We start from the raw sequence: 25,386 nt of genomic DNA, 5'->3' as shown, positions 1-25,386 counted from the left end.
CATATAATACAGTATGTATATATGCTAATGGCCTTATCTAGAAATTGAATTAGAAATTAGGAAGCATCTGTCTCTGTAGAGTTTCTGTTCAATGGACTAAAGTTACAGCTCTGCTACCCATTATGTCTGTCATTAGCCACATTCATGTGTTTGGACAATGTGCTTGTGTTTTCCCTTCATCATGCCAATCTTCTCTGCCCCCATGTAGCTAAGATTGCCTATACTCTTATCTAAGTACTCTTCTGTTATTAAATTATATCCATCGTGTTGCTATTTTTCTCATTTTCCCTAAGCCAATGTTAAGTTATTCATATTATACTACTACTATGCTAAGTATTGCTGGTTTAAATTGATCCTATGACTGATCAAATTGAATGGATTATGATGTGCTCACTCTTTAGCAGTTTTCCATTCTGAAACTGAAGACGCCACCATGGTTAAGAGAGTTGCAGTGATTGGTGCTGGCTCCAGTGGATTACCTGCCATTAAATGCAGCCTAGATGAAGGTCTAGAGCCCACTTGCTTTGAAAGGACTGAAGATATTGGAGGACTCTGGAGATTTAAGGTATATATGTTTAGTACAGTAGTTGGGGGGTGTAAGTAATAAGATGCAAGTTGTGATGCAGCGTGGTTTCAGCAATCTCAGCTGCAGATTAAAGAAGCGACAACAATTTAAAAGCCAAAACTAGGTTGGTTTGTTTTTTAAAATTATTGCTGCTTTAAATCTGCATTCAAGATTTAAGAAAATGCTCTGCGTCACATAATTTGCATTTTGCACCATATTACACAAACCCCACTGATCTTTTTGTGTACTCACCATATTTTATTTGATTATACTTTTTAGGCTGAATTGTGCTTTGTAATGTTTATCTTAGTGGTACAGTGCTGTTTATTCTGTGAGTAAAAGAAACATTTCTTAGAATGATTGTACTTTTCATCATATATATGTTTTAAATAAAATAAGATACAATTTTGCAAAAATAGAGGAAAATTATGGAAAGTAACTGGAATGTAGGGCAGACCTTTACAGATATATGACAGGAACACTGTATGGATTTAGTCTATGCCTCTCTACCTAAACTCTTTCTCCATTATTTTTCTATGAAGAAAATTGGTGGTTAACTATTTCAAACATAAATAAAAATGACACAAAACCATTTCCATACTGCCCCATTATTAATAATTACACTAGGAAGAGAGGCATATCTATAATGGGTGCAGGGTTTGCAGTGTACATGGGCCCTGGGTCAGTGGGGGGGCCAAATGCCGCACACCCTGAACCCAGAATAGGCCCCACTGTGTGCTGAGCAGCAGCCTCCCTACACCTATGCCATATTTCAGGTGATATATTCAGCTAGATGGCGCAGGCGATCTTCTGCACATGTGATGACTTTCTAAAATATTACCCAAAAAAGCAGGTGTGGGTGGGTCCTTCTGTACACAGGAGCCCCAAGGTGTTAATGCACATCTGCCTAGCGAAGTGCATGTATGATAAATACACCGCTGTATGTACCTACTTAATATTGAATGTGGGTGATGGCTAAATAAAAAATTACTTGTTGCATCATATTGTAGGAAAAGTTGGTGATTCATAGGGGATTACGTGGATGTACCTGTGAAAAGCTCGGCCTGTGTAACCAAGGCAGTAAATGACACTGCTTGTGTGTACTGACAAGTCTGGAATTTTGCTGGTTTGGATCACCGATTACTGACCTTATTTCCCTTCAGATACACATACAGTTAGATTTCAAAATATATTATTTAATATATAAAAGTTAAACATTTCATTGATGATTCCAATTCTGAAATTATACTTAAATCTTGTTTATTGCAGGATGTCCCTGAAGATGGCAGAGCCAGTATTTACAATTCTGTTATCATCAATACATCCAAGGAGATGATGTGTTACAGTGATTATCCTATTCCTGATGACTACCCAAATTATATGCATAATTCCAAAGTGCTAGCGTACTTCCGCCAATATGCTGAGCACTTTCACCTCCTGAAATATATCCAATTTAAGGTACTAACCATAAGCAGCTGTGTGGATTATATCATACCATGCCCAAATAAAGGATACCAAGGTATAAAGTCTTCATGATAAACATCCATTCACCATTTGTAGCTTGAACATTTAGTCATCCTTTAATTGTTTTTCTGAAGTGAGACAAATGAACCAATGTCACTCCCCAGTGAACTCAGATGCACAGAGTTGATGACTACCAGGAAAAATTTAGGTCCCCTCTTCAGATAATTGATGTCTCTTGTAGATATAATACTGTATGTTTTGCCTACTGTAACTTATAATTCATTGTGTACACAAGCACATGATATACAAAAGTATATTTGCCAGTCATTGTAAATGTTATTAACTAGTTTATCAATAACTATCTAGATAAATTCTTATCGAACACTCATTATTAACAGTGAGGTAAGTAAGGTAGGGGATATATTAAGTGTGTCAATCTCCCCACTTAATGGAGAGGTACTGTATCATTATTAAGCTTTATGCTGTCCAGCAAAATTGTAACTCTTTCCCCATTAAGTTATTAAGGCTGAATCGAAATAAAAAACTGAAATCTCCATAGAGAATTCCAGAAACCAGAAGGATGGGGGGGGGGGCATGGTGTTTAAGGGGCTACACCTCAAAAGCTAGAGGAAGTAACTAGATGAAATTTGGCATGGACAGGTAGAACTGTCTCATGGTAATGCATGCCAAATTTCAGGGCAAAAACGTGAGGATTTGGGAACAATCTAAAGTTCCAACTGTCAGCTTTTTCTGACACTCTGAGTTAGGTCCCCCAGCTCCCCAGGGATCCCTGGCCTGGGCTGACTAGCAGTCAGGGGTGATGCTTCGGCTGAGAGCCCGGGGAAGGGCTCCCCTGGCCGTGGCATTACCCCTCCCACTAGAAGGGTTTCGGTGATGGTTCTGGTAAGCCCAGTGCTGGTAGTGCTTAATACGGGGGACCACTATGTCGTTTGTTCCCTGTATTTAGCAACACCAGGACTTGGTATGCAAAGCCCGGTGCTGGTTGTTCATTTAATTTTATCACACACAGATGCAGGCCTCATGGATCTACCAGATCCATGCATGCTGCATCTGTCTGCCTCCGGGTCCCACCACCCGCACCGCCACCGGGTCCCACAGCCCTCACCACCGCCGCTGTAGCCCACTCCGATGCCTCCACCGCCGGGTCCCTGCAAACCGGTTCCGCCTGCTGCCATTGGTGCGTCACCCCACCGCTTATGCCCACAAAAAGCAGCCATCTTGGTGCACCCAGGTGAAGCCACAGTGAGTACACCTGCTGAAGGCACCTACTGAGGCTGCGCAATGATTTGAAACTTCCTATCTCTATAATGGCGCAATTGTGAGGTAATCGTTTAAAAACTGTAACTTTCTCAATCACCTGAACCCCAAAAGGCCCTACTCTGGAACAAGAGCCCAAGTCTAAATTCACTCCCTACCCTGAGTTATGCCTTCCCAAAACTCCCCCATAGAGAACAGCAGAAAAGTGGTCCTAACTGAGAGTGTCAGAAAAAACTGACAGTTGGAACTTTAGATTACTCCCAAATCCTCATTTACTGTTTTTTTGCCCTGAAATTTGGCATGCAAGAGACAGTTCTACCTGTCCATGCCAAATTTCAGCTCGGTACTTCCTATAGCTTTTGAGGTGTGGTACCTTAAACACCCCCCCTCCCCCTTCTGGAATTCTCTATGGAGATTTCTGTTTTTTTCGATTTTTTTTTAAATTTACTGTTATTAATTATTTTTAACACAGATGCATGGACGGATTTTTTTTGGATGCAAGCCACTCGGATCGCATGCATCTCTTAATCATTTATTTTACACAGATGCCTGCATCACGGATTTCACTGATCCGTGTATGCAGTCAGCTTTCTTTAGATCTTGCACGATATTTCCCAAGTCAAAATGTGCTGTTTAAGCACCATATTGTGTCCTAGAGTGCCGGGGTGTGTTCAAGGTTAATCGTTCACGATATCACATCGTGAGCACATCATTCCATGTGTAGGGGTCTTAAGAAGCAGTTCAGGGCTGGGATTATCAGCGCCAGTGAGCTGTTCTGTCCCCGGCTGCTGCCCCTATGCACTGCCCCACTGCCCCGCACGCAGCTCCCTCTGCACCACCAAAACACCTTCTGTGTACTGTCCCTTTCATCTCCAATGCTAGTGTACCATTTTGTTGTAATCTTTCCTCCTCTACCGCCTTTCTATCTCACCCATCCATGCCGCTCTGTTTCAACCCCATCAACACCACTCTTATCTCATCTGCACAGCTCTATCCCCTGCTCAGACCTCAGTTGCATAGACTGTATGTATGTATTCCAATGAGCACACAATTCTGTGAATTAGCAGCTCCATTTTGGGAGTGACAGCGATCTCACTCTATGAGAGGGCTGAATCTGCAGTTAACCACAGGGTGTGATGGCATACCACATCTGAATTGCGCAAGGTACACGTTCATTAAGGCATCAGACTTAATGATCTAATTTCTTTGCTTTTTTAACTTTGATTGGCAGAAATTCTATAGGTTTTGTGAAATTTCAGATCATGTCCAAGAAGAATTAATGGGACATGTGAAACCGTAATATAAATATACTGGCAAAAGATTTGGTTGTTCAGCAACTATCACCGATTAGCCATAACATTAAAACCACTGACAGGTGAGTTGAATAACATTGATTATCTTGTTACAATGTCACCTCTCAAGGAGTGGGATATATTGGGCAGCAAGGGAACAGTTTGTTCTTGTGATGAAAGCAGAAAAACTTAGCAACTTTTACAAATGCCAAATTGTGATGGCTAGACAACTGGGTCAGAGCATCTCCAAAACAACAGGTATTGTAGGGGGTGTTCCCAGTATGCAGTGGTTAGTACCTACCAAGTGTGGTACAAGGAAGGACAACTGGTGAAATGGCGACAGGGTCATTGGTGCCCAAGGTTCATTGATGGGAATCAGTATGAATGACCGCTGGCTGTTAGGCCAGCGGTTGAAATCCCGACGTCGGCAGACCAGCAGCAGTGGAAATCGCAACAGGGGATTTAGGTGAGTATTACTAACTCTACCCCCCGCAACCCTCCCTAGGTGCCTAACCCTAACCTCCTCCTAGTGCCTAACCCTAACCCCCCCAAATGTCTAAACCTAACCCCACCTTCCCTGCAGTCTAAACCTAAGTCTCCCGGGGTGTGCCTAACCCTAACCTCCTCCCGGGGGTGTCTAACCCTAACCCCCCCTTCCCCTGGCCTAACCCTCCCGGGGTTGCCTAACCCTAAGTCCCCCCCGGAAGCCCCTAACCCTTCCCCCCTGCGGCTGTCCGCACCCACTACCCGGCTTACCTTCGATACGTCAGGCTCCCGGCGTAGGTATAATGACAGGCATCAGGATTTTGCCGCCTGTCATTAGTACCCATCTGGGATTTGACAGTTGGGAAGCTGGCGGTTGGCATTTTGACCATCGGCTTCCTGACTGCATCCCCATTGATGTGCATGGGGAATGAAGGCTAGCCCATCTGGTCCAATCACCAGAAGATCTACTGTAGCACAAGTTGCTGAAAAAGTTAATCCTTGCTATAATAGAAAGGTGTGAGAACACACAGCGCATTACAGCTTGGTGTGTATGGGACTGCATAGCTTCAGACCAGTCAGAGTGCCCATGCTGACCATTTTCCACACCTATAATGGGCACGTGAGCATCAGAACTGGACCATGAAGCAATGGAAGAAGGTGGCCTGGTCTGATCAATCACATTTTCTTTTACATCATGTGGACAGCCAGCCGCCAGAGGCAGCATGATGCTCTGGGCAATGTTCTGCTGGGAAAACTTGGATCCTGGTATTGATGGGAATGCAACTTTGACAAGTCCCACCTACCTTGTTGCAGCAAAGTACACCCCTTCATTGCAACTGTATTCCCTGATTGCAGTGGTCTCTTTCATAAGGATAATGTGCCCTGCCACACTGCAAAAATTGTTCAGGAATAGTTTGAGGAACATGAAAGAGAGTTCAAAGGTGTTGACTTGCTTTCCAAAATTCCCTAGATCTCAATCCAATCAAGCATCTATGGGATGTCCTGGAAAACAAGTCTGAGCCTTGGAGGGCCCACCAACTTACAGGATTTAAATCTGCTGCTAATGTTTCAGTGCCAGATACCACAGGACATCTTCAAAGATCTTGTGGAGTCTATGCCTTGATGGGTTAGAGCAGTTTTGGTGGCACGAGGTGACCTTGCACAATATTAGGCGGGTGGTTTAATGTTATGGCTGATCGGTGTATATGGTATATAGCCAGCTTTATAGCAGTAAAGAGTGTTTTCTAGAAGTCTAATATTCCAATTTCTACAAAGCTTATATTCCTGTTATGCAAGTACAAACTCTGCTTACTGTAGTTGGAAATCTAGGTGTAAATATGTTAATTGGAGCTAACTTGGTTTGTTGATTGTCACCCTACTCTATAGCTTATCGGTATATGTCACTGAAGTTGTATTTTATCATGTTTTCTTTACATGAAGACTGCTGTTTGCAGCATTAAGAAACGTCCAGATTTTATCACCACTGGTCAGTGGGATGTTGTCACAGAGACCGATGGAAAACAGCAGACACATGTCTTTGATGCCATACTGGTCTGTACTGGTCATCACTCAACTGCAAATATACAACTTCATTCTTTTCCAGGTATTGCTATACACTGCTAAACTGGGAATGTATTCTTGTTTGATAGCTAAAATATGTTCTGTTCATAAAATTGCTGAAAATAATTTTGTATTTTATTGTGCAAGATGTTTATATATACTAGATTAGCCTGAAGCATCAATAAATTCACCTATACATGAGTATTATTAGAGGGAAACCCTCCTATTCAAACTGCTTCACCCTTTTAATAAGTGGTGCAGCTTATTGCTTTATCTTCTCCTGCAGTTCCAATATTATCAGTTGTGACCAAAAAACCAACGTGCAGCCAAATCAAAGAACAGGTTCTCCTATAGGTGTCGTTCTATTACAAAAAGCAACCAAAGTGTGCAAGATTTTAGAGGCTCCCCATCCTCCGGTACAGTAAAAGTGGTCACATGAGGAAAGGGTGGCATCTCTAAAATATTGTACACTGTAACGGTTGATAAAATATGTTCTAGCAGCTTCAACAGTATATGAATACACCGATATTACACAGATATTAACAAAATATTAAAATCCCCCCTCTCACAAATAGACATATTAATTACTTTCCGTATAATGTTGTTTTGTATAACCCACCTAAGGTCACTAGAGAATAAGAGCCTGATTCAATAAGGATCACTAATGCAATTATGCATGCAGACGGCTGCTTGTTGCGTACTGTGCATGCGCGAAGGTTCCACTGCGATCGGACTGCAATCGTAGTGACTACACAGACCCATCGCAGAGTGATTGAGAAAAAGTGAGTGTTTGGGGGTGGTGATAGGGGGTGGTCAGGGAAACGCAGGCGTTTCAATGCATTTGAACGCCATTACAGGGGCGTGCATAAATTATCCACTGCGATGGCATATGCAGCTTGAGCCATCACTGCATGCAATGAAGTTATCAATTTCTGAGTAAGGTCAGGGCTGCTGTAATTCTGCGTGAGGGACCGATGGTACTTTATGTTACCGATGTTTGTGAGGGAATGCACAGTATTACGTACAGTATGTGAGATAGCAGTAGTGGGATGAAGTGGGTGCCTCTATGCTGACAGTGCGAAGGCATTGCGATTGCAATCATTAGCATATTTTTCACATCATACCTGCATACGTTTACGGAGCTGCGATCGCAATAGCGACCCTTGCTGAATTAGGCCCTAAATCCATAAGTGACACACATGAATGAGTATAAGAATAACAACTACAGTACAGTATTCGCTGAAGATCGGGGATCCCTTGTGCTATGGATGAAACCCAATGTGTACAAATTCAGTTCTTAGAACTAATTGTCTCTCTATAGTGCTTGCTTTTACTCAGGTTATTTGGTGCTAAGGAAAATATGTAGCATTTTATTTTGTTGTTAAGAATACAAACAACTAAAAGTGAGTGTACATGTACATAGACGTCTTGAAACAGTAAAATTCATGTCAACAATCTAATTAATGGCATAAATAGACCTACTGTATGTAACAAAAATAATTTGGGCTGATGCAGTGTTGCACATGAATCAGTATGATTAACCCCGGCCGCATGGCCGGCAATTCTAATCCCGATAGCAGAAGCCCAGCAGGGGTGAAGATCCCGAAGCTAGAAAGTTAAGTATTAACTAACCTATTTTTACCCCCTAAACCTAACCCTCCTTTAACCCTCCCCCCCAAGTGCCTTACCCCAATCCCCCTCTAAGTGCCTAAACCTAACCCCTCCTTTCCCGCAGCCTAGCCCTAAGTCTCCTGGGGGGTGTCTAACCATAACCTCCCCCCGGGGGTGCCTAACCCTAACCCCCCCTTCCCCTAGCCTAACCCTAACCTTCCAGGGGGGTGCCTAATGCCCTAACCTAACGCGCCCGGCTTACCTTCAATCGGTAAGCCGGGTGTCAGGCTCCCGGCGTAGGTCTAATGACAGGCATCGGGATTTCGACGACTGTCATTTGTACCTTGCCTGGATTAGACAGTCGGGAAGCCGGCGGTCGGGATTTCGTCCATTGGCTTCGCGACTGCTTCCCGTTGCACGCAAGCTTGTTTTGCAAATAGTGCTTACTATCTTTAGCACTGCTTTTCTAGGTTAATTCATTTTAGAAAAAAATTGTTTTCCAACCTTTCTTTTATTCAAGATGGATTTCAAAGTTGTGTTTTTAAATATCTTTGAAAAGCCATCATCATATTGCAACTTACCTTTAGATTTAATTCTGGATAATGATATACTCCTCTTTGACTAAAAATTCTCCTAAAAATGTGAAGAGGGTTATTTTTACTTTCCAAAAAAAAAACTTAGCCACTGCTAGTGTGCAAATGTGTATTGGCACCATTCTCTTTCAATATAAATATTGTTGAATATGTCTAGCTACAGTACTTTTTTTTAGCTACCTGTTTATCTGTTATGATTTCCCCTTTAGATATTTGTATTTCCATCATTTACTTTTGAGCTTACCCTATTTATGTGGAACTAGTGGGCCTCACCTATCACAAGACTGACATTTTTATATTGCCTATAAATGCTGATTGCTCAACAATGCAAATGTATTTTTATTTTACTTTTATGTTGGAGTCATATGTCTGCACTACTATAGGCAAATATATAATTACTAGTATTTTAGACCTGCCATATGGCTTGTCACTAGCTATTGTGGCTGCCCCGTGTCTCTCTTTAATCTAATTTTCCCCGTCTCTCTCTCTCTCTCTCTCTCTCTCTCTCTGTCATCTGTCTTCCACACCCCATTGTCTTATCTCTGTCCCCTTCCCTCCCCCCCATATCTCTCCCGGGTGGGGCTGCTGGGGGGTTTGCGCATTGCAATCTCTGTTCCTGTCTCTGTTCCCCACCACACTGCCCTCCCATCTGCCTCTCTTTCTGTAACCCCTTTACCCCTCCTCCTTCCTGTCTCTGTTATCTGTCCCTCTTCTCTCCCTCATATCCCTCTCTTTCTGATCTTGGTCCTCCCTCTGCTCTTTGGGAAAAGGTGGTGGTGGGTTGAGGATGTGCAAACCTGCATGACTTCTAATTCCCCACTCCCCATCTCTGTACCCCACCACACACTGCTGTCCCATCTGTAGCTCTCATTCTATCCTGCCTTTCTCCCTCCTCCTTCCTGTCTTTTTCATCTCTGTCCCTCTCCCCTATCTATTTAATTGGTGTCCGTCTACCGCTAATCACTTATCCATCTCTCTCCCTCTCCTCCCCCTGTGTCTCGGTGGTGATGGTGGGGAGGGTTTGCTGACTTCACATGCTGACATGGCTCAAGGAATAGTCCTTAGCAGAGCACAGCACTGGTTGGGGGGAGAAGTGAGGCTAGGAGTTTAACTGGGGTGGTACACCTGTCAAACTGTAACGCAGATGTCTTACGGTGAGCTCAGGAAGGACAGAAACCTCCCATGAAGCAGAAGGGCAAACATGGCTGTGTCTAGCAAGCAGCTGCCAGTGAGACCTGTGATGGGAATGGGGTGTTAGACAGCTTTATATAATAGATAACTGAAAGTATAACCTCACTGAAGATTACTTTAGTTTTATAGATAAGTTCTGCTTAAGCTCTTTCAGCTGTGCAAGTGCTAAATTTGCTAAGCAGTGGGTTTGCTAAGCAGTGGGCAGTGGGTTGTTTTAAAATGAAGGAATTTGCGATTTGGTCGCAGGTATTTACTAACTATTGGTTTTGACTGTGTTTTGAAAACCTCTGTCAATGCCCATTGGTTTCTAAGCCCCAGCCCACCACAAACTCACTGTAAATCCTGCAACATTGCCAAACTGCTCTTTAGGAAATATGTCCTCAAGTCTCAGTGTGGCATTGTTCTGGGACCCGAAGAAGCTCAGGTTCCCAATTCTATAAATTAGATGTCTGACATTTGGGGTACCCCAGCTACAAATTCAGGAGTCCAGAACCTACATTTTGCAAATCTTTTTTATAGAAGTAAATAATTCTGAGAAAAAAAAATAGTTTTATTTCTGTTGTTCTTCTCACTGTTATCTCTTGGTGTTCACAGGCATTGAAAATTTCAAAGGCAAGTACTTTCACAGTCGTGACTACAAAACACCAGAACCTTTCAAGAACAAAAGAGTTATAGTGGTTGGTATTGGAAACACAGCAGTGGACCTGGTTGTGGAGATCAGCAATGTGGCTAAACAGGTGCGTATTAGAGGAACTAATAAGACTACTATAGGGTGCTGCACACGCTACAGAGTTTACACTGTTTACACTACACGGTTTAAGCTAAATTAAACAGGAAACGTTCTGGGGTCTATTCATCATCACTTTATTTCTACAAATTTACATTTTCACCTACTTGTGTAGAAATGAAGGATCCTCCTCCTCCCTTTCCTTCAGCCAGACGTTGGGGCTTTGTGCACGTGCATGAAGCCCAATTCATGCAGGCGCTCTAGCTTTCACTGCTTCGGAGTTGGCAGTGAAGGAGATTGCACAGGCAGATGATTTTCAGATAAACTGTCTCCGCACCGGAGTAATGTTGAATTGCTCCAGTAAATTTGTATCGACCGCTGCTACTCAAAAGGAGTTGGATACTTCATTATCAGGGTCCACCCAGCCCCTGATAATTAGCATGATAAATGGACCTCTCTATGTGATTAGATATGACCACAATGAGTTATATATATGAGAGCTGTTTGTTGTTTTGAAGAAAAGGCCTTATATATGGCATACAGCACATGCATACACCTGATGTTTCTCAAGCTGTTGTTATTAGTCAGTAACATATGCAGTAGGTCAAGTCATGAGAACTAGCATTGTGGGTGTTTGAGTATCCCCAATATTTATGCAGCGACTATACATGTCTCCTTCCTGCTTTCTCCTATTTTAAGAAAAAGTATACCTCCAAAAAATTACTAGTTTCTCTAGCTGTCCCCCTTTTTTATCGAGTACCATGACCCCATGGTACCTAATATATTGAGATCAGCGCCGGCAACAGAAATCTTGTGGCCTGGCACACTCATATTTTTGGGGCCCCCTATACCCTCCAAGTAGGTACATACAGTTTTTCCACTGGCTCATCCCCCGTGACTCTCCAGCCTCATCTCCAACTGTGTCTATCAGCCTTATTCCCCCTGTGTCTCTCCAGTCTCATCCTCAACTGTGTTGCACCAGCCTCAACCCTAATTTCTCCAGCCTCATCCTCACCTGTGTTGCTTCCAGCACTATCTCATGATCTCCTGACTCATCCCCACATGTCTCTCCAGTCTCATTCCCATGTCTCTCTATCTCCAGCCATTTATTCATTTTCATTATTATCACCCCACCTGTGTCTCTCAGCTCTATTCCCCACGCCTCTCTCATCGCCATTCCCCTCCTCTGTGTATCTCAGCCTTATCCCCCAGCCATGTCTCTCAGCCTCATTCCCTCACCTGCATCTCTGTGCCTCATCCCCTCCGTTGTGTCTCTCAGCTTCATTCCCCACCCTGTGCCTTACCCCAGCCCCTGTGTCTCTCAGCCTCACCCCAGCCCCTGTGTCATTCAGGCTCACCCCAGCCCCTGTGTCTCTGTTATGAGCCACCACTGTGGCCCATCTCCGCGATGGGTCCCGGTCATTACTAGGCGACTGGGACGTCATGTTACTCTGCAGCACTGCCCGACAGTCCCCTTGGTTGCTAACCAACCAGGCCGCCGGGTGGTTGTGGGGAATGCCGGCTCTGCGTGTAACTCTACAGCTGCAGGGAATTAATTATCTAAGGGGCTGGTCTCTTTGGCAGCCTATAATTAGTTCAGGTCTTTCTTATAAAGCAGCCAGCCTTGCACACCATTGCTGGTTATAGCTTATGCTCCTGTATAAGCCTTGCTGTGACTGTGTACCTGGAGACTCCAGTCTGATTGGAACTTGGTCCTTGCCTCTGAATTTGTGAACAATTGTATATTTATAGCCTCTACATTCCTTTAGTGAATTTCCATCCAGAATAAAAGAGAGAGGTATTTGTTGCACAGCAGAATCAATATTATGTGAAGAAATACCCCTCTTTATAATAATTATCTTATTAGTATTACTGGTGGGGGTGCTACCACAGATCTGTAGAGATTAATTGTGACAAACAAAAGGACAGTAGTGGTCTGTATAAGGTGCACTAAAATTAAAATATAACTATTATTAAATTATTTAAAAATAGTTTCACATATATACTGTACATCAAGTAAAGCGAAACATTGTTAAAATATAGTCAAGAATATGTGTAAAGTGTGAAATATTGATTAAAAGAAAAGAAAATTAATTATTTTAGACAGCTGAGTATCAGTTTCTAGGTCTATTGTTCCAATAGTGAGCCTGTGTTGATATTTACTTTATCTTTTCCCCAATCTATATGGTACACTCTAAATATTTCCAGCATAAACAATCTGGTCTAATATAGCTGTATAGAGTGTGTACAGTAGGGTAAGTATGATGGTAATACAGGATCTGAGATAATCCGTAATGGGCTAAGAATTAATTTTTAAATTCATCCATACAAGTCTTTATATGACTCAGTCAGTGTGTTTCAGGTGTATTAGCTGCAAATGTAATTCAATGAATTCCGATTCAGAATACGCATCCAAATATTTACTGTCATTTAAAATATATCCTCACTTGGCAGATTGTTACTTTTATAAGCAGTGGTTATGTATCTCTCACTATAACGTGTTAGATACAAATGCTTATCATTAGCTATTCTGAATTTGTTACAGTTGCTCTTCATCAGATATTATGATTTAATGTCACTGTCTGCGTTTAGTGATCTCTTTATATATGATTAATAGGCGTCAAAAATTTCCTTGTGAGGTCAGAACAAATGCAGAAAAGGATTGAGTAATACCCAGTGGGTTTATATAGCCAAATGCTTATGGCAATTAGAAATAACTTCCATTTCATTTAATAGATCCATTTGGTATATATTTCTCACTAAATGTGTCAGATACATTTATCCACGAAAATAATACTTAAGAATTTGTTATATCTTCAAGTACACCACTGATCATGCTACGGATCTCATGTAAACGATGTTGGGATACTGAAGGGCTTAAAGCGCTCTGTCACACTCCATACATAGTAATGTATAATCATCTAACTATTATTTATCTCTCACTGGGATGTGTCAGATACAATTTAAAATGTATATTATTCAGTTGAAATATTTGACTCTATAAAGATCTGTAAGCTTCCCTCTGTTAACCGGATGAAAGTACGTTTCAAAGTATCTTTTGACTTCTCATAATGGTACTATATAGATTTGGAGAAAAGATCATGTAAATATCAATGCAGGCTAACTATTGGAATAATAGACCAAGAGACATAGAAACAGGCACTCGGCTGTCTACAAGAATTTATTTTTTGTTATTTTAATCAGTATTTCACACTTTACAAAAATCACGTACCCAAACCGTACAGACTTGGGGTTAAATGTAATAGCTTGCAATCTTCATTTTTAAAGTGGCAATCATTTGAAAGGCTAAACCAGCTTGGTTTAGCCTTTAAAATGAGTGCCACTTTAAAAATACAGGTAGACTTGCATAAAATTCCATCAAACAAATAATTTGGAATGATACTGCACAATAGATAAACTATAACATAAAAGTAGTATTTGGCTTACATAAACATTTGCATCATCCATAATAAATACGGGTATCCAGTCACATTGTCGACAGTTACCATGTCGGCATCCATAATAACACCATGATGTTGACATTATAATGTCGACATTGTTCAGCAGGTCGACAAGCACCATGCCAACATCCTCCAAATGTCCAGGATAAAACAATAAGTATTCCGTGCTAAAGAGTGAATGTTATAGCTGCTCGGTCAAAAAGATAGGAATATACATATATAATAAAATGAGCGCTCTATAATGTGAGTTAGACTCTTATATGGTAAAAATGTATATACAAATATCACACAATCTGTGTGGATATCATAAAACATAAAAACATTACTATGGATCCCACTATGTGGGTGTTTATAGCTCGTTTGTGGTAGTGTGGATAACCAAAAGCGCAATACTACAATATGTCCAAAACTAATAGTGCCAATATTGGAGACTCTTAGATGGATCTCTAACTGACCCTGATCTGGCCCTACCATGGCTCCTGTTGTGGTAATAATCTTGAGTGACATCTTTGACTCCCCAGCGATCCACCCGCAGCTACACTCATCGCTCCAGATCCTAGTGACCAAAGCGAGGAGAGGATATACTGCTGACACTGAATAACAGGCTAGATATCCATCAGAGACTCTCAGATATTGCCATTATCAGTCCTAGGCATATTGGAGTATTACGCTTCCGGTTATCCACAATACCACAAAAGTGCTATAAACAACCACAAAGTGGGATCCATTAGTAATGAAATTTTTATATCAATTATTACCATATACATGTCTAACTCACAATACAGAGCTCTGTTTTATTATATCTGTATCCTCCAAATGTCGCCAAGTTCACAATGTCAACCTCTGAAATGTCGCCATGTGAATTGTCAATTGTCAACATTCTCAGAATGCTGGAGGGGGGGGTTATGGTTAGTCACTAGGGGGGAGGGTTAGGGATTAGGATCAGGGATAGGGAGGGTGTACTCTCCGGAGCACTGCTCGTCAGGCGTCTGCACCGGAACTGCTCATCACACGACCCCTGGGACACTGGAGATGCTGCTGCCGGCAGGTGAGTGACCACTGGGCCACCAGGGATATTTTGTAGACATTCTATCATGTCGACATGTCATCCATGTAGACATGATGAATTTTGACATGGTCTATATCTTAATGTTAAATATGTTGACATGATGTATGCTGACATATCTGTGCAATTCACAAATCATTATGCAACCAAGATTCACTCGTACTACCGTATACCAATACCTGCACACTGTATGCAGCTTATCCTTAATTATTCTATGTGTTCAAAACAAGTTTCTGTAACAATTTATTTTTAGAAATTTGTGGGCTGGCATTTTCTGTGTACTCTTAAAACTATTTGTGATCCAATGTTTCTGGTAACTGAGGGGGATATTTATCAAACCTTATACAGAGGACAAGCAGAGGTGTTGACCAAAGCAGCCAATCTAATCTAGCTATCATTTTGTAAACTGTACAAGATTAATAAAAGCTATAATCTGATTGGTTGGTATGGATAACACCTCTATTTGCCCTCTTTAGAAGGTTTATTATATCTCCCTCTAGTGTTTAACAGGCACTTTCATTCACATAGCCTTATCTTTATGGTCGTTTTTATAAATGTAACTTTCCACTTTTAGAAGGTGACCAGTTCAATATTTTTAGGCAAAATAAAAAGTAAATAATATTTTCCAAATGGACTAAACATTTGATAAAAGAAAGCATAAAATATGTACAAGCAATTTAGGGCCATATTCAATTAGAAGCGAAAAGCTGTTTTCCACGAAAAAGTATCGCCGATCGCGGCTTTTCGCGTGTTTGGAACTTATCTCCAAATTCAATTCCAGACTGTTTTCGCCTACGCGGAGAGTCAATGCAATGTAATAGGTGAAAAAGATTTGCCTCTGAATAGCAGGAGAAAAGAAGTGCAACATTTTTATTTTGGCGTACAAACATGGGGAAACCACTCAGTACCCTTGGGATAGCCCCCCAAAGGACAACTGTGTCAAAAAATCCAGGGAAAAACATAAGAACACCCCAAAAAAGTACTTTCATTTTGGGTGTGAAAAAGTACAAAGTGGGGGGAAAAGCATAAAAACTAGCAAAATTGCCTTCTTAGTGGTCTGCAAGGATGGGTCAGGTGTTTTTGGGATTGCAGGTGCAACAGGTGCGTTTTTCTCGTTTTGTTAAGCTTCACTTTAGAAACTTTAAAAGATGCTAGCACCCATTTTCATGTACCCCAAATGTGACAGGACTACTTATTTTAACCAAAAAATACTGCTTAATGCCATTCTCCACCACTTTTACAAGGAAGCTAATAACAAGGATTTTAAACAACTTCAGTACCCCAAATAGTTTTATTAGGGCTATTGGAACACTTCTACATTGATCCCCAATGTTAGTGCATCTTTTTGGGTGTTCAGACTGATTTCCCCCATTCTGACAGTACTTTCCACCTGTTCTGCATTACCCGCTTGCTGTTTTCGCCTGGTTAGTAATTGAATAGGGCGAAAAGCGGGGATATGCATGATAAGTTTTCGCGTCCAAAACATGCGATGTAGGCGAAAAGTCGGGTAGGCGGAACTTATTCGCCGATACAAAACTAATTGAATACTGCCCTTAGATGCCAAAAGGATTGCTGGGAATCTTTGGGCTATATAGGATTTCCATGATGATTTGATACTTAACCCCTCAATACGTAACCTATAACAAGGGACTAAAGGAAAACATTGTTTACCTTTTCCCCCTGGTCCTACCAACTCCTGGCAGCCACCAGACCAGATCGGGAAGGGATGTTAGCGCATGCACACGCTCCGACGTCACTTTTGCAAAGTAAACAACACAAAATAAATTAATGAAAAGTATAGGGGGAGGGAATTTAAGTCCTTCAAACTCCCCAACCCCACCACCTAGAACGATGGAGACAACCTTGCTTGAAAGAGGGGAGTCCCTGTACTCTGTACTTGTTATGCTCACCTAGGTAGCCACACTGCTCCTGATTGAATATAATGGACTCTACCTACAGCCGCTTTTCCTGGGGGAAGTACCGGGATGCTGCCAGGGACAAGGAGACAGTGTGGAAAATTAGGTGAGCACAGGAGTGGGTTGGAGTGGGGAACTGATAATATAAGAATAACTAAGAGACACAAAGGTACATGTCTGGGCTAGGCTAGGTGCAGGCTGAGTATCCAAGGCAGGAACAGGGAGCAGGAAACTGATGAACAGATTCCACAGGATAATAGAAGCAAGGCCAGTAGCTTAATGCTGGGCAAAAAGCTGTAACCAGCAGGAAGGCTAATAACTCACTGCCTTTTACCCTGGTGACTGCCCATCTGCTGGGCAACAGCCAGGACTAGCATGCCATGCAGCCGACATGATGTAGCCAACCGGCATCCCAGTTGCCTAGTAGCTGCCAGTACCTGGCTGGCAGTGTGAGCCGCTGCCAGCAGCACGGTGGCTAATAACTGTCCTCCATCAGTCAAAAACCTCTGCACTAGAGAAAAATCTTGGAGTCCAGGGATGGAGTTGTTGGAAATGATGTGGGTGTAGGGAATTGGTATGAAATACCGCCGGCTGCATAGCCGGCAGTTCGATTCCCCTAACCTCCCCCCCAAGTGCCTAACCCTAATCCCCCCTATAAGTGCCTAACCCTAACCCCCCCTTCCCCGCTGCCTAAACCTAAGTCCCCCGGGGGGGTGCCTAACCCTAAGTGCCCCCCAGGGGTGCCTAACCCTCCCTCCCCCTAGCCTAATCCTAACCCTCCCGGGGGGGTGCCTAACCCTAAGTCCCCCCCGGGTGCCCTAAACCTAATCCTCCCCACCGCGGCTGTCCGCTCGCTGCGCCCGGCATCCCTTCGATCAGGATGCCGGGTGCCGGTCTCCCAGCATTGGGTAATGTCAGGCGTCTACATCTAGATGCCCGGCATTTCACCCTCGCCGGGATATGATAGTCGGGAAGCCGGCTGTTGGTATTAAGGAAGCTTGCTTCCTGATTGTATACAGTGTGTAGAGTTGTGTAGGCAAACACTAGCAGATGACTCAAACTATGAACAGCCCAGTGACTTAACCAGTGGTGTTGGTTTATTGATAGGTAAAAGGTACAGCCATACTAATGCTGACGATTCGGTCCATGAGCGACATCATCCAGTGAGTCCCAGGCAGGGGTGTGCTCAGTGTCGTTAACGACATTGAGCAGAAACACTGAACGATATCAAGAACGATATATTGTTCAGTGCCGGGCTCCCTCTGTCATCCCCGAACATGCTACAACCTGACAATACCGTCAGGTTAGACAGGAGGTTCGGGCGATGAACGACAAGGACCAACGACCAGCGGGAGTGCGCATTGGTTGTTATCGTTCATGGTTTTGGGGCAGAATCTGAACGATATTTTGGATGACTGAACGATAACGACATCGTTATCGTTCCGTCGTCCAAAATATTGCTGCGTGTGTACGCACCTTTACTGTTACATGTACACTGGTGACGGAGCAGAGTTTCATACAGCTCACCAACCGGTGAATGTACGCTGCTTACAGGTAGTGGTGCAGGGATGCTGGAATAGCTTTATATTAATGAGCCCCCTTAGTAGTTATGACTGAAACAACACACATTTTTTTTTTTTCTTTCACAGATGGGGATCTAAAACCGATATCTCCTCCATCTTATGTCAAATAAATAAAAGTTGTCCCTCATTTAATGCGATAGATTGTCTAGTTTACAAAATGGTAGGCCTTGTTGGGCTACCATATTCTTCCTACACATAGTAAGAGTTTACATCAATAAGGCAAAAATGTAAAGAAAAAAATCCTATTTCGTTTTTATTCAAAACCTACACATAGGGGTACATTTACTAAACTAAGAGGTTTTAGAAGTGAGTATTAAAAGTGATGTTTCCCATAGCAACCAATCAGATTCTACTTAACATATAACTAGCACCTTCTAGAATATAATAGCTAGAATCTGATTGGTTGCTATAGGCAACATCACTTTTAAAACTAATTTCTAAAAACACTCACTTTAGTAAATTTACCCCATAGTATCCTGTTTTTTACTATTTTGGAGAAATTAATTATTTGTGAAACAAGGACCAAAATGTATTTTTGTGATGTTTATACAGTATGATAGGGAAAATAAAATCACATTTGCTTTTGGTTCACTTTCTTGAAATTTCAATTAAAAAAAACAAAACTTTTTTTTGTTCATTTTGGATAAATTTTATCTAATGTGTTAAAATCTGCAAAAATACTAAAAGTATTTACTGAAAATACAAATTGTCCTGAAACAAAACAAGGTAGAATTTGTGTTAGTATTGCATAAATAAATCAGCAATTGGCCTCGGCACAGGTGTGTGAAAGGGTTAAAAACAGATAAACTGATCTGTTGTTCACATATAGACATATTTATTTAGAAGTTGTTTTATGGGAAATCCCCCAACAACAGCAATTTTGGGGGATCAAAATCTAAGCCTCCCCAGGATAAAACAAAGAGGGATTTTTTCGTAAGCTCTGCCCTGGCAAACAAACTTTGGTAAATGTATGCAGTCTATTTCATGCCCTTAAGCAAGTTGTGGCACAATTTTCATGCCACAGCCGTATTTTATATGCAGTGATTGATGTATATGCCCCAGAGTAAACTATAGAAAAAAAACTTATTTACAGCAGGTAATAAAGCCCTAAAATAGAATGCTGTTTAACAATGTGATTCTCATATATTACTGACTGATAGAAGGTTGTAATAGAGAGTAATAGTGTGTGCCTGATTCATAGCGCTCGCAAGCGGGTCGATGGTTGGGCAATGCACACGCGAGCCCCGGAGCGAGTGAGAACTTCACTCGCTCCGGGGCTTGCTACAAGACGGGGCGGCTGTCGATGTTGATCGACAGCTCGCCCCGTTTTGTAGGCGGGTAGGGGGGGTGGCTGGACAAACGGGGGCATACCCGAAGGAACGCCTGCCGTTTGATGTCAGTAGTGATGTCAGTAGTGGACTTCCTGCTCTATTAGAGCAGGGAGTCCACTCGGGCTCCCAAGACCTGAGACCCTACCACAAGGGTCTCCTCGCAAGCCTGATGGTCTCGATAATCGCGACAATCACCTGGCCACCCACTAAAGCTTAGCGAGCCACCTGGAGGCCGGCCAAATAAAAAACAAAACAGGCCATCCTGATTCAGAGAGAGCGCTCGCTATTTGCGAGCGCCTCTGAATCAGGCCCTGTATCCTATCTGTTCACATTTGAACACACAAAGTAAATATGATAGTAATACATGTCCGGCGATTGAAATCCCAGCGCCAGAAGACCGGCAAGAGAAGATCCCTACAGGTATTTTTACTATTACTAACCCTACCCCCCCAACCCTAACCCTCCCTTAGGGATGCCTAACCCTAACCTCTCCCCCAAGTGCCTAAACCTAACCCCCCCTTCCCCACAGCCTAAAGTCTCATGGAGGGGTGCCTAACCCAAACCTCCCCCAGGGGTGCCTAACCCTAACCCCCCCCTTACCCTAGCCTAACCCTAACCCTCTCCTGGGGGTGCCTTTCCCTAAGTTCCCCCCCGGGAGCCCCTAACCTAAACCACCCCCCTCCCCCCGCGGCTGTCCGCGCCCGCCGCCCAGCTTACCTTTGTTCGGTATGCCAGGCGTCAGGCTCCCGGCGTAGGGATAATGATAGGCATCAGGATTTCGACGCCTATCATTAGATCCCTGCTGGGATTAGACAATCGGGAAGCCGGCGGTCGGCATTTTGACCATTGGGTACCTGACTGCATCCCGTTCTGACAGCATATTGCACATTCAGAGCTGAGCTGCATGGGAAGTTGTCATAGTCATCAGAGATAAATAAGAACAGAATCTTGTATGAGTGCAAAAAGGTCATTCATTATAGCAAAACACACCTCAAAGTACATTTACCACATAAAAACAAATATAATTGATATTATATAAAATGCATTCTCTCCAACATGACCCCTTCCACCAGGTACAACATGCTCTACTCCTGGACTTACTTCTTATGCTGGGTACACACCAGCCATATCTGCAGATGATGGTTGTTCATACACACTGAACAACCATCATCTGTCATCTGGCTGCAGGGTCCCGCTCCACCCCCCTCCCTACAGCCTCTGCTGCAAGGACGACCGCCCACACAGCAAGATGCCCCAACATAAACAGTATGCAGATATATTAGACATTGGCGGAGCAGCACAGCCATCATGATATGTCTGTGAATTACGTTGTTAACAGACATATCGCTGGTTCACACTGGCCGACGCACACAAGATATATTGGCCAATATATCTGCCACTGTGTACCCAGCATTAGCTTATGATCACAGTCAATGGAGTCATGTTTAGGGTCTGCAAATACTTTAGAACAAACAAAGCCATTCAGGGTCTGAGGGGGGAGATATACAGTATCAAACCTTCTAAAGATGACAAGTGGAGGTGTTGCCCCATAGCAACCAATCAGATCCTAGCTATCATTTTGTAAAATGTTCTACATAAATAATTGGTAGAATCTAATTGGTTTCTATGGACAACACTCCCATTGTATTATTTAGAAGGTTTGATAAATCTCCCGCTGATGAATTAGAGAATTTACAGAAAGCAAAAATGTGTCAAAAAATCACCACTAGTCTTGTCTGCTGCTGTTTTTTTTCAGGTTTTCCTAAGCACCAGGAGAGGAGCATGGCTAATAAATCGTGTTTCTGATCATGGCTATCCAATGGATACAGTCCTCTTCACTCGTTTCCTCAGCATAATTCAACTTGCATTTCCAACTCTAGCAAACAACTATATGGAACGCAAAACCAACTATAGGGTTGATCATGACAACTTTGGTCTAAAACCACAGCACAGGTACAGATGTTTCCTTTCTACTGAATTTGGAATTAAGCCGCATTTGCCTTTTTGTTCTAAAAGAAAATTAGTAATGCTGCCAAACATCACATGCAAACATTCTAGTCATTCTAAATTGTACCCCAATTTTGTAAATTATAAGTCTATTGAGCAATATTTAAGAGGACAAGATATAAAAAGTCCCCCCACACAGTGATAGATTACAATTATGATAGTCTACAATTTTGATTTGGTTATTGATTATTTTTTCCTTATCGACTATTTATACAGTATATGTCTCTGCTCATACAATCATACAGGTTCCTCAGCCAGCATCCTACAATTAGTGACGATCTCCCCAATCGTATTATCTCTGGCAAAGTTCTTTTGAAGACTAACGTGAAACGGTTTACAGAGACCGATGTCATATTTGAAGATGGTACGGTGGAGAAAGACATTGACGTTGTCATTTTGGCCACAGGATATCGTTTTTCATTACCCTTCTTTGATGATTCTGTCATAAAGGTGGAAAACAATGAAGTGCCCTTGTATAAAATGGTAATTCCTCCACATCTGGAAAAACATACAGTAGCTTGCATTGGCTACATCCAACCTGTTGGTGCTATAATGCCTGTTTCTGAGATGCAAGTCCGCTGGGCAACAAGAATCTTTAAAGGTATAGATTTGTTTAATTTTAATACATTTTTTATTCTTTGTAATGTTAGCTCCATAACACATCTCATCATGGATATACTATATTTTTTGCGTATTTGCACCTTGATTCCAGGTCTGATTCAGTTACCACCCATGAATGAAATGAAGATGGAAATAAACAAGAGAAAAGAAGACAATCAGAAAAGGTTGGTCTCTCTGAATATAACTAACAAGTCCCTTATTTAAAATAACAACTTTTGCTGGGCCTAGGAGGTCTCAGGTTTCTTTGTAAGTAGCAAGAATAAATTCACCAAACCAAGTGCTACTCCCTGAAGTATTATTCTTAGTTTTCATGGTTTGAATAGACTAGAGTACAGCTTTTTGTTTGATGTTTATCTGACCATTTGAAGGAAAAATAGTATGGGGTCTATGTACTAAGCCTTGGAGAGATATAAAATAGACGGAGATAAAGTACCAACCAATCAGCTCCTAACTGTCATTTTTCAAACACAGCCTGTAAAGTGACAGGAGCTGATTGGGTGGTACTTTATCTCCATCCACTTTACCTCTCTCCCAGGCTTAGTACATAGATCCCTATATTTTAAACATGCTACTCCTAATGATTTCCATTCCACCTTCCTCCAGGTATGTCAAAAGTGATCGTCATACCATACAAGTGGATTATGTGCCATACATGGATGAACTTGCAGTGGACCTAGGCTGCAAGCCTAGTGTTATGCAATTCTTTCTGTCAGATCCTAAGCTGGCCTGGCAGATGTTGTTTGGTCCATGTTCCCCTTACCAGTACCGCCTGTGCGGACCAGGGCAGTGGAAGGATGCCAAGAAAGCCATTTTAACTCAGCGAGACCGTATCATCAAGCCCACAAAGACCCGTGTCCTGAATAATGACTCTGCTCACAGCTTCTTCCCTTTTGCTTTGAAGTTCTTTGGAATGCTGATTCTTTTTGCTGCCATATATATCTATATGTAAATTGGGCAACTAAGACAGAGATTAAATTTTTAGAGCAGAGTAAATATAGAGGAATGCTTTCTTGAATCTGGAACATGTGTTCCACATTATTTGATAGACTAACTCAAATTTGGATAAATGTTAATGCAAGTCAGTGTACAAAATATTGGTTATGTTCTGTCCTTTTTATCAGCAGCATATAGTGGACTCTCGGTAGTTTTGCTTTTGTGCGCTGCAGTTGCTAGGCAACCATAATCACCTTGCCTTTTGAGCTGACAGGAATTCTTATGCAGCTGATTCATTAGCCTTGCTTAGGGATGGCCATTGACCATCAATAGTTAGCAAACATTGATGGTTAACAGATGATGGATTTGTCATCGATGGCAGAGAGCCAATGGTCCGCTGCCATCGATGGATGAGTGGGACCAGATGATTGTATTTTTTTGTGATGGGACGGAGCTTGGCCCCGACTCCATCTCTGATTGGCCTGCAGCCCGCCGTATCCTTAGCAGCAGTGGCCATTGAGGGGATGCAATGGTTTTTGTGCAATCGACAGTAACCACAGATGCAACCATTGATGGACACCCCACCAATGGCCATCCCTCATTACTGTTATCACAGCTGGTCAGCAGCACTTGCAGTCATCTGTTGCTCACATGATTTCAAACCAGGAGCTAATTGGCCAGGACTCACATAAATAACTTCAGTGCCATTCTAACCTTGCTGGTGTTAGGTTGTACTTAGTCAGCCTTGTACTTGTAGTTTGGAATTTATTTGGACCCTCTTGCTCATGTTTTGGATTAACCTTTTAACGTCTACCTGCCTTTTGATACCTGTATTTTCGATCATTGATCTAGTCTTCAGCCTACCCAGACCTGAGCCTGCAGTTTGACCATTCTCCAATCTAATTTTCTTTTGGCCTGCTCCTCACTCTTCTCAACTTTTGTTCTGACTCGTTGGTCTGTGTATTTTCATTTGTGCTCCGTCTCCTGCTACTGTTTGCACTGGTGCTGTTAGCAATGCTATACTACAGGTTGAGTCCCATATCCAAATATTCCAAAAAGAGGACCGGTTTTAGACATTGTGGAGCTCAGGGCGAAAGTTCCCTGTTGCGCCCCCTCCCCCAAAAAAATAAAAAAAAATACTTTTTTTAGATGGCGTTCCTCTGCACTTCTGGAAAGGGGGCATGTCCTTGCGGAACACACCCAATTCATCACACTGTGGGGCGTGCCCAGCACTTACGTAGGTGCTGGGCTTCCCCCAAGCTCTCCCCTCGTGGCGAATAATTGCCATGTGCAGTAATGCACCTTACACAGTATGACTTACACAGTAATGCCCTTTATAACACATTTTGCCACATGCAGTAATGCCCTTTATAAAACATTATGTCACACGCAGTAATGCCCTTTATAACACATTATGGGCCTGATTCAGACCCACTCGCGAGCGGCTGTCCGCTCGCAAGTGGGTCGATGTTCTGGACTGAGCATGCGCACGACGGAGGGAGCTCCGTCGTGCGCATGCGCCAGACGCGACGAGCGAAGGAAAGTCCTTCGCTCGTTGTGTCTGATCAAAGGGGGCGTGCTGTCGATGTTGATTGACAGCACGCCCCCTTTGGTAGGCGTGCCGGGGGCGTGCCTCCCACGGGAACGCCTCCCGTCAGAAGCCGGCCCACTGACATCACTAGTGATGTCAGTGGGAGTGAT

The 25,386-nt window shown here is 42.6% G+C and overlaps 1 protein-coding gene across 1 annotated transcript; it reads left to right on the top strand.

The window, feature by feature from the left end:
* The first annotated feature begins 433 nt into the window (after window positions 1-433).
* On the top strand, window positions 434-23,713 carry LOC148540783 (flavin-containing monooxygenase 5-like). Its single transcript, XM_088481770.1, has 8 exons — window positions 434-565; window positions 1,835-2,023; window positions 6,526-6,688; window positions 10,635-10,777; window positions 21,881-22,077; window positions 22,377-22,732; window positions 22,844-22,916; window positions 23,356-23,713. Exons 1-8 carry the CDS (start codon window positions 434-436, stop codon window positions 23,699-23,701), a joined length of 1,599 nt encoding a protein of 532 aa, XP_088337896.1. The 3' UTR covers window positions 23,702-23,713.
* Window positions 23,714-25,386: the final 1,673 nt, after the last annotated feature.

This window comes from Taudactylus pleione, unplaced genomic scaffold (genome assembly GCF_031769625.1).
Source record: "Taudactylus pleione unplaced genomic scaffold, aTauple2 ptg000017l, whole genome shotgun sequence".
Taxonomy (NCBI): Eukaryota; Metazoa; Chordata; class Amphibia; order Anura; family Myobatrachidae; genus Taudactylus; species Taudactylus pleione.
Note: the sequence above shows the minus strand (reverse complement) of the source record. Positions and strands in the feature narration are given on the sequence as shown.

Excerpts from the sequence above, each read along its gene's own strand:
- LOC148540783 (XM_088481770.1), top strand. The coding sequence starts at position 434 with ATGGTTAAGAGAGTTGCAGTGATTGGTGCTGGCTCCAGTGGATTACCT. Across the intron at positions 566-1,834 it reads GAGGACTCTGGAGATTTAAG|GATGTCCCTGAAGATGGCAG; the intron begins GTATATATGTTT and ends TGTTTATTGCAG. Across the intron at positions 22,733-22,843 it reads GGCAACAAGAATCTTTAAAG|GTCTGATTCAGTTACCACCC; the intron begins GTATAGATTTGT and ends CCTTGATTCCAG.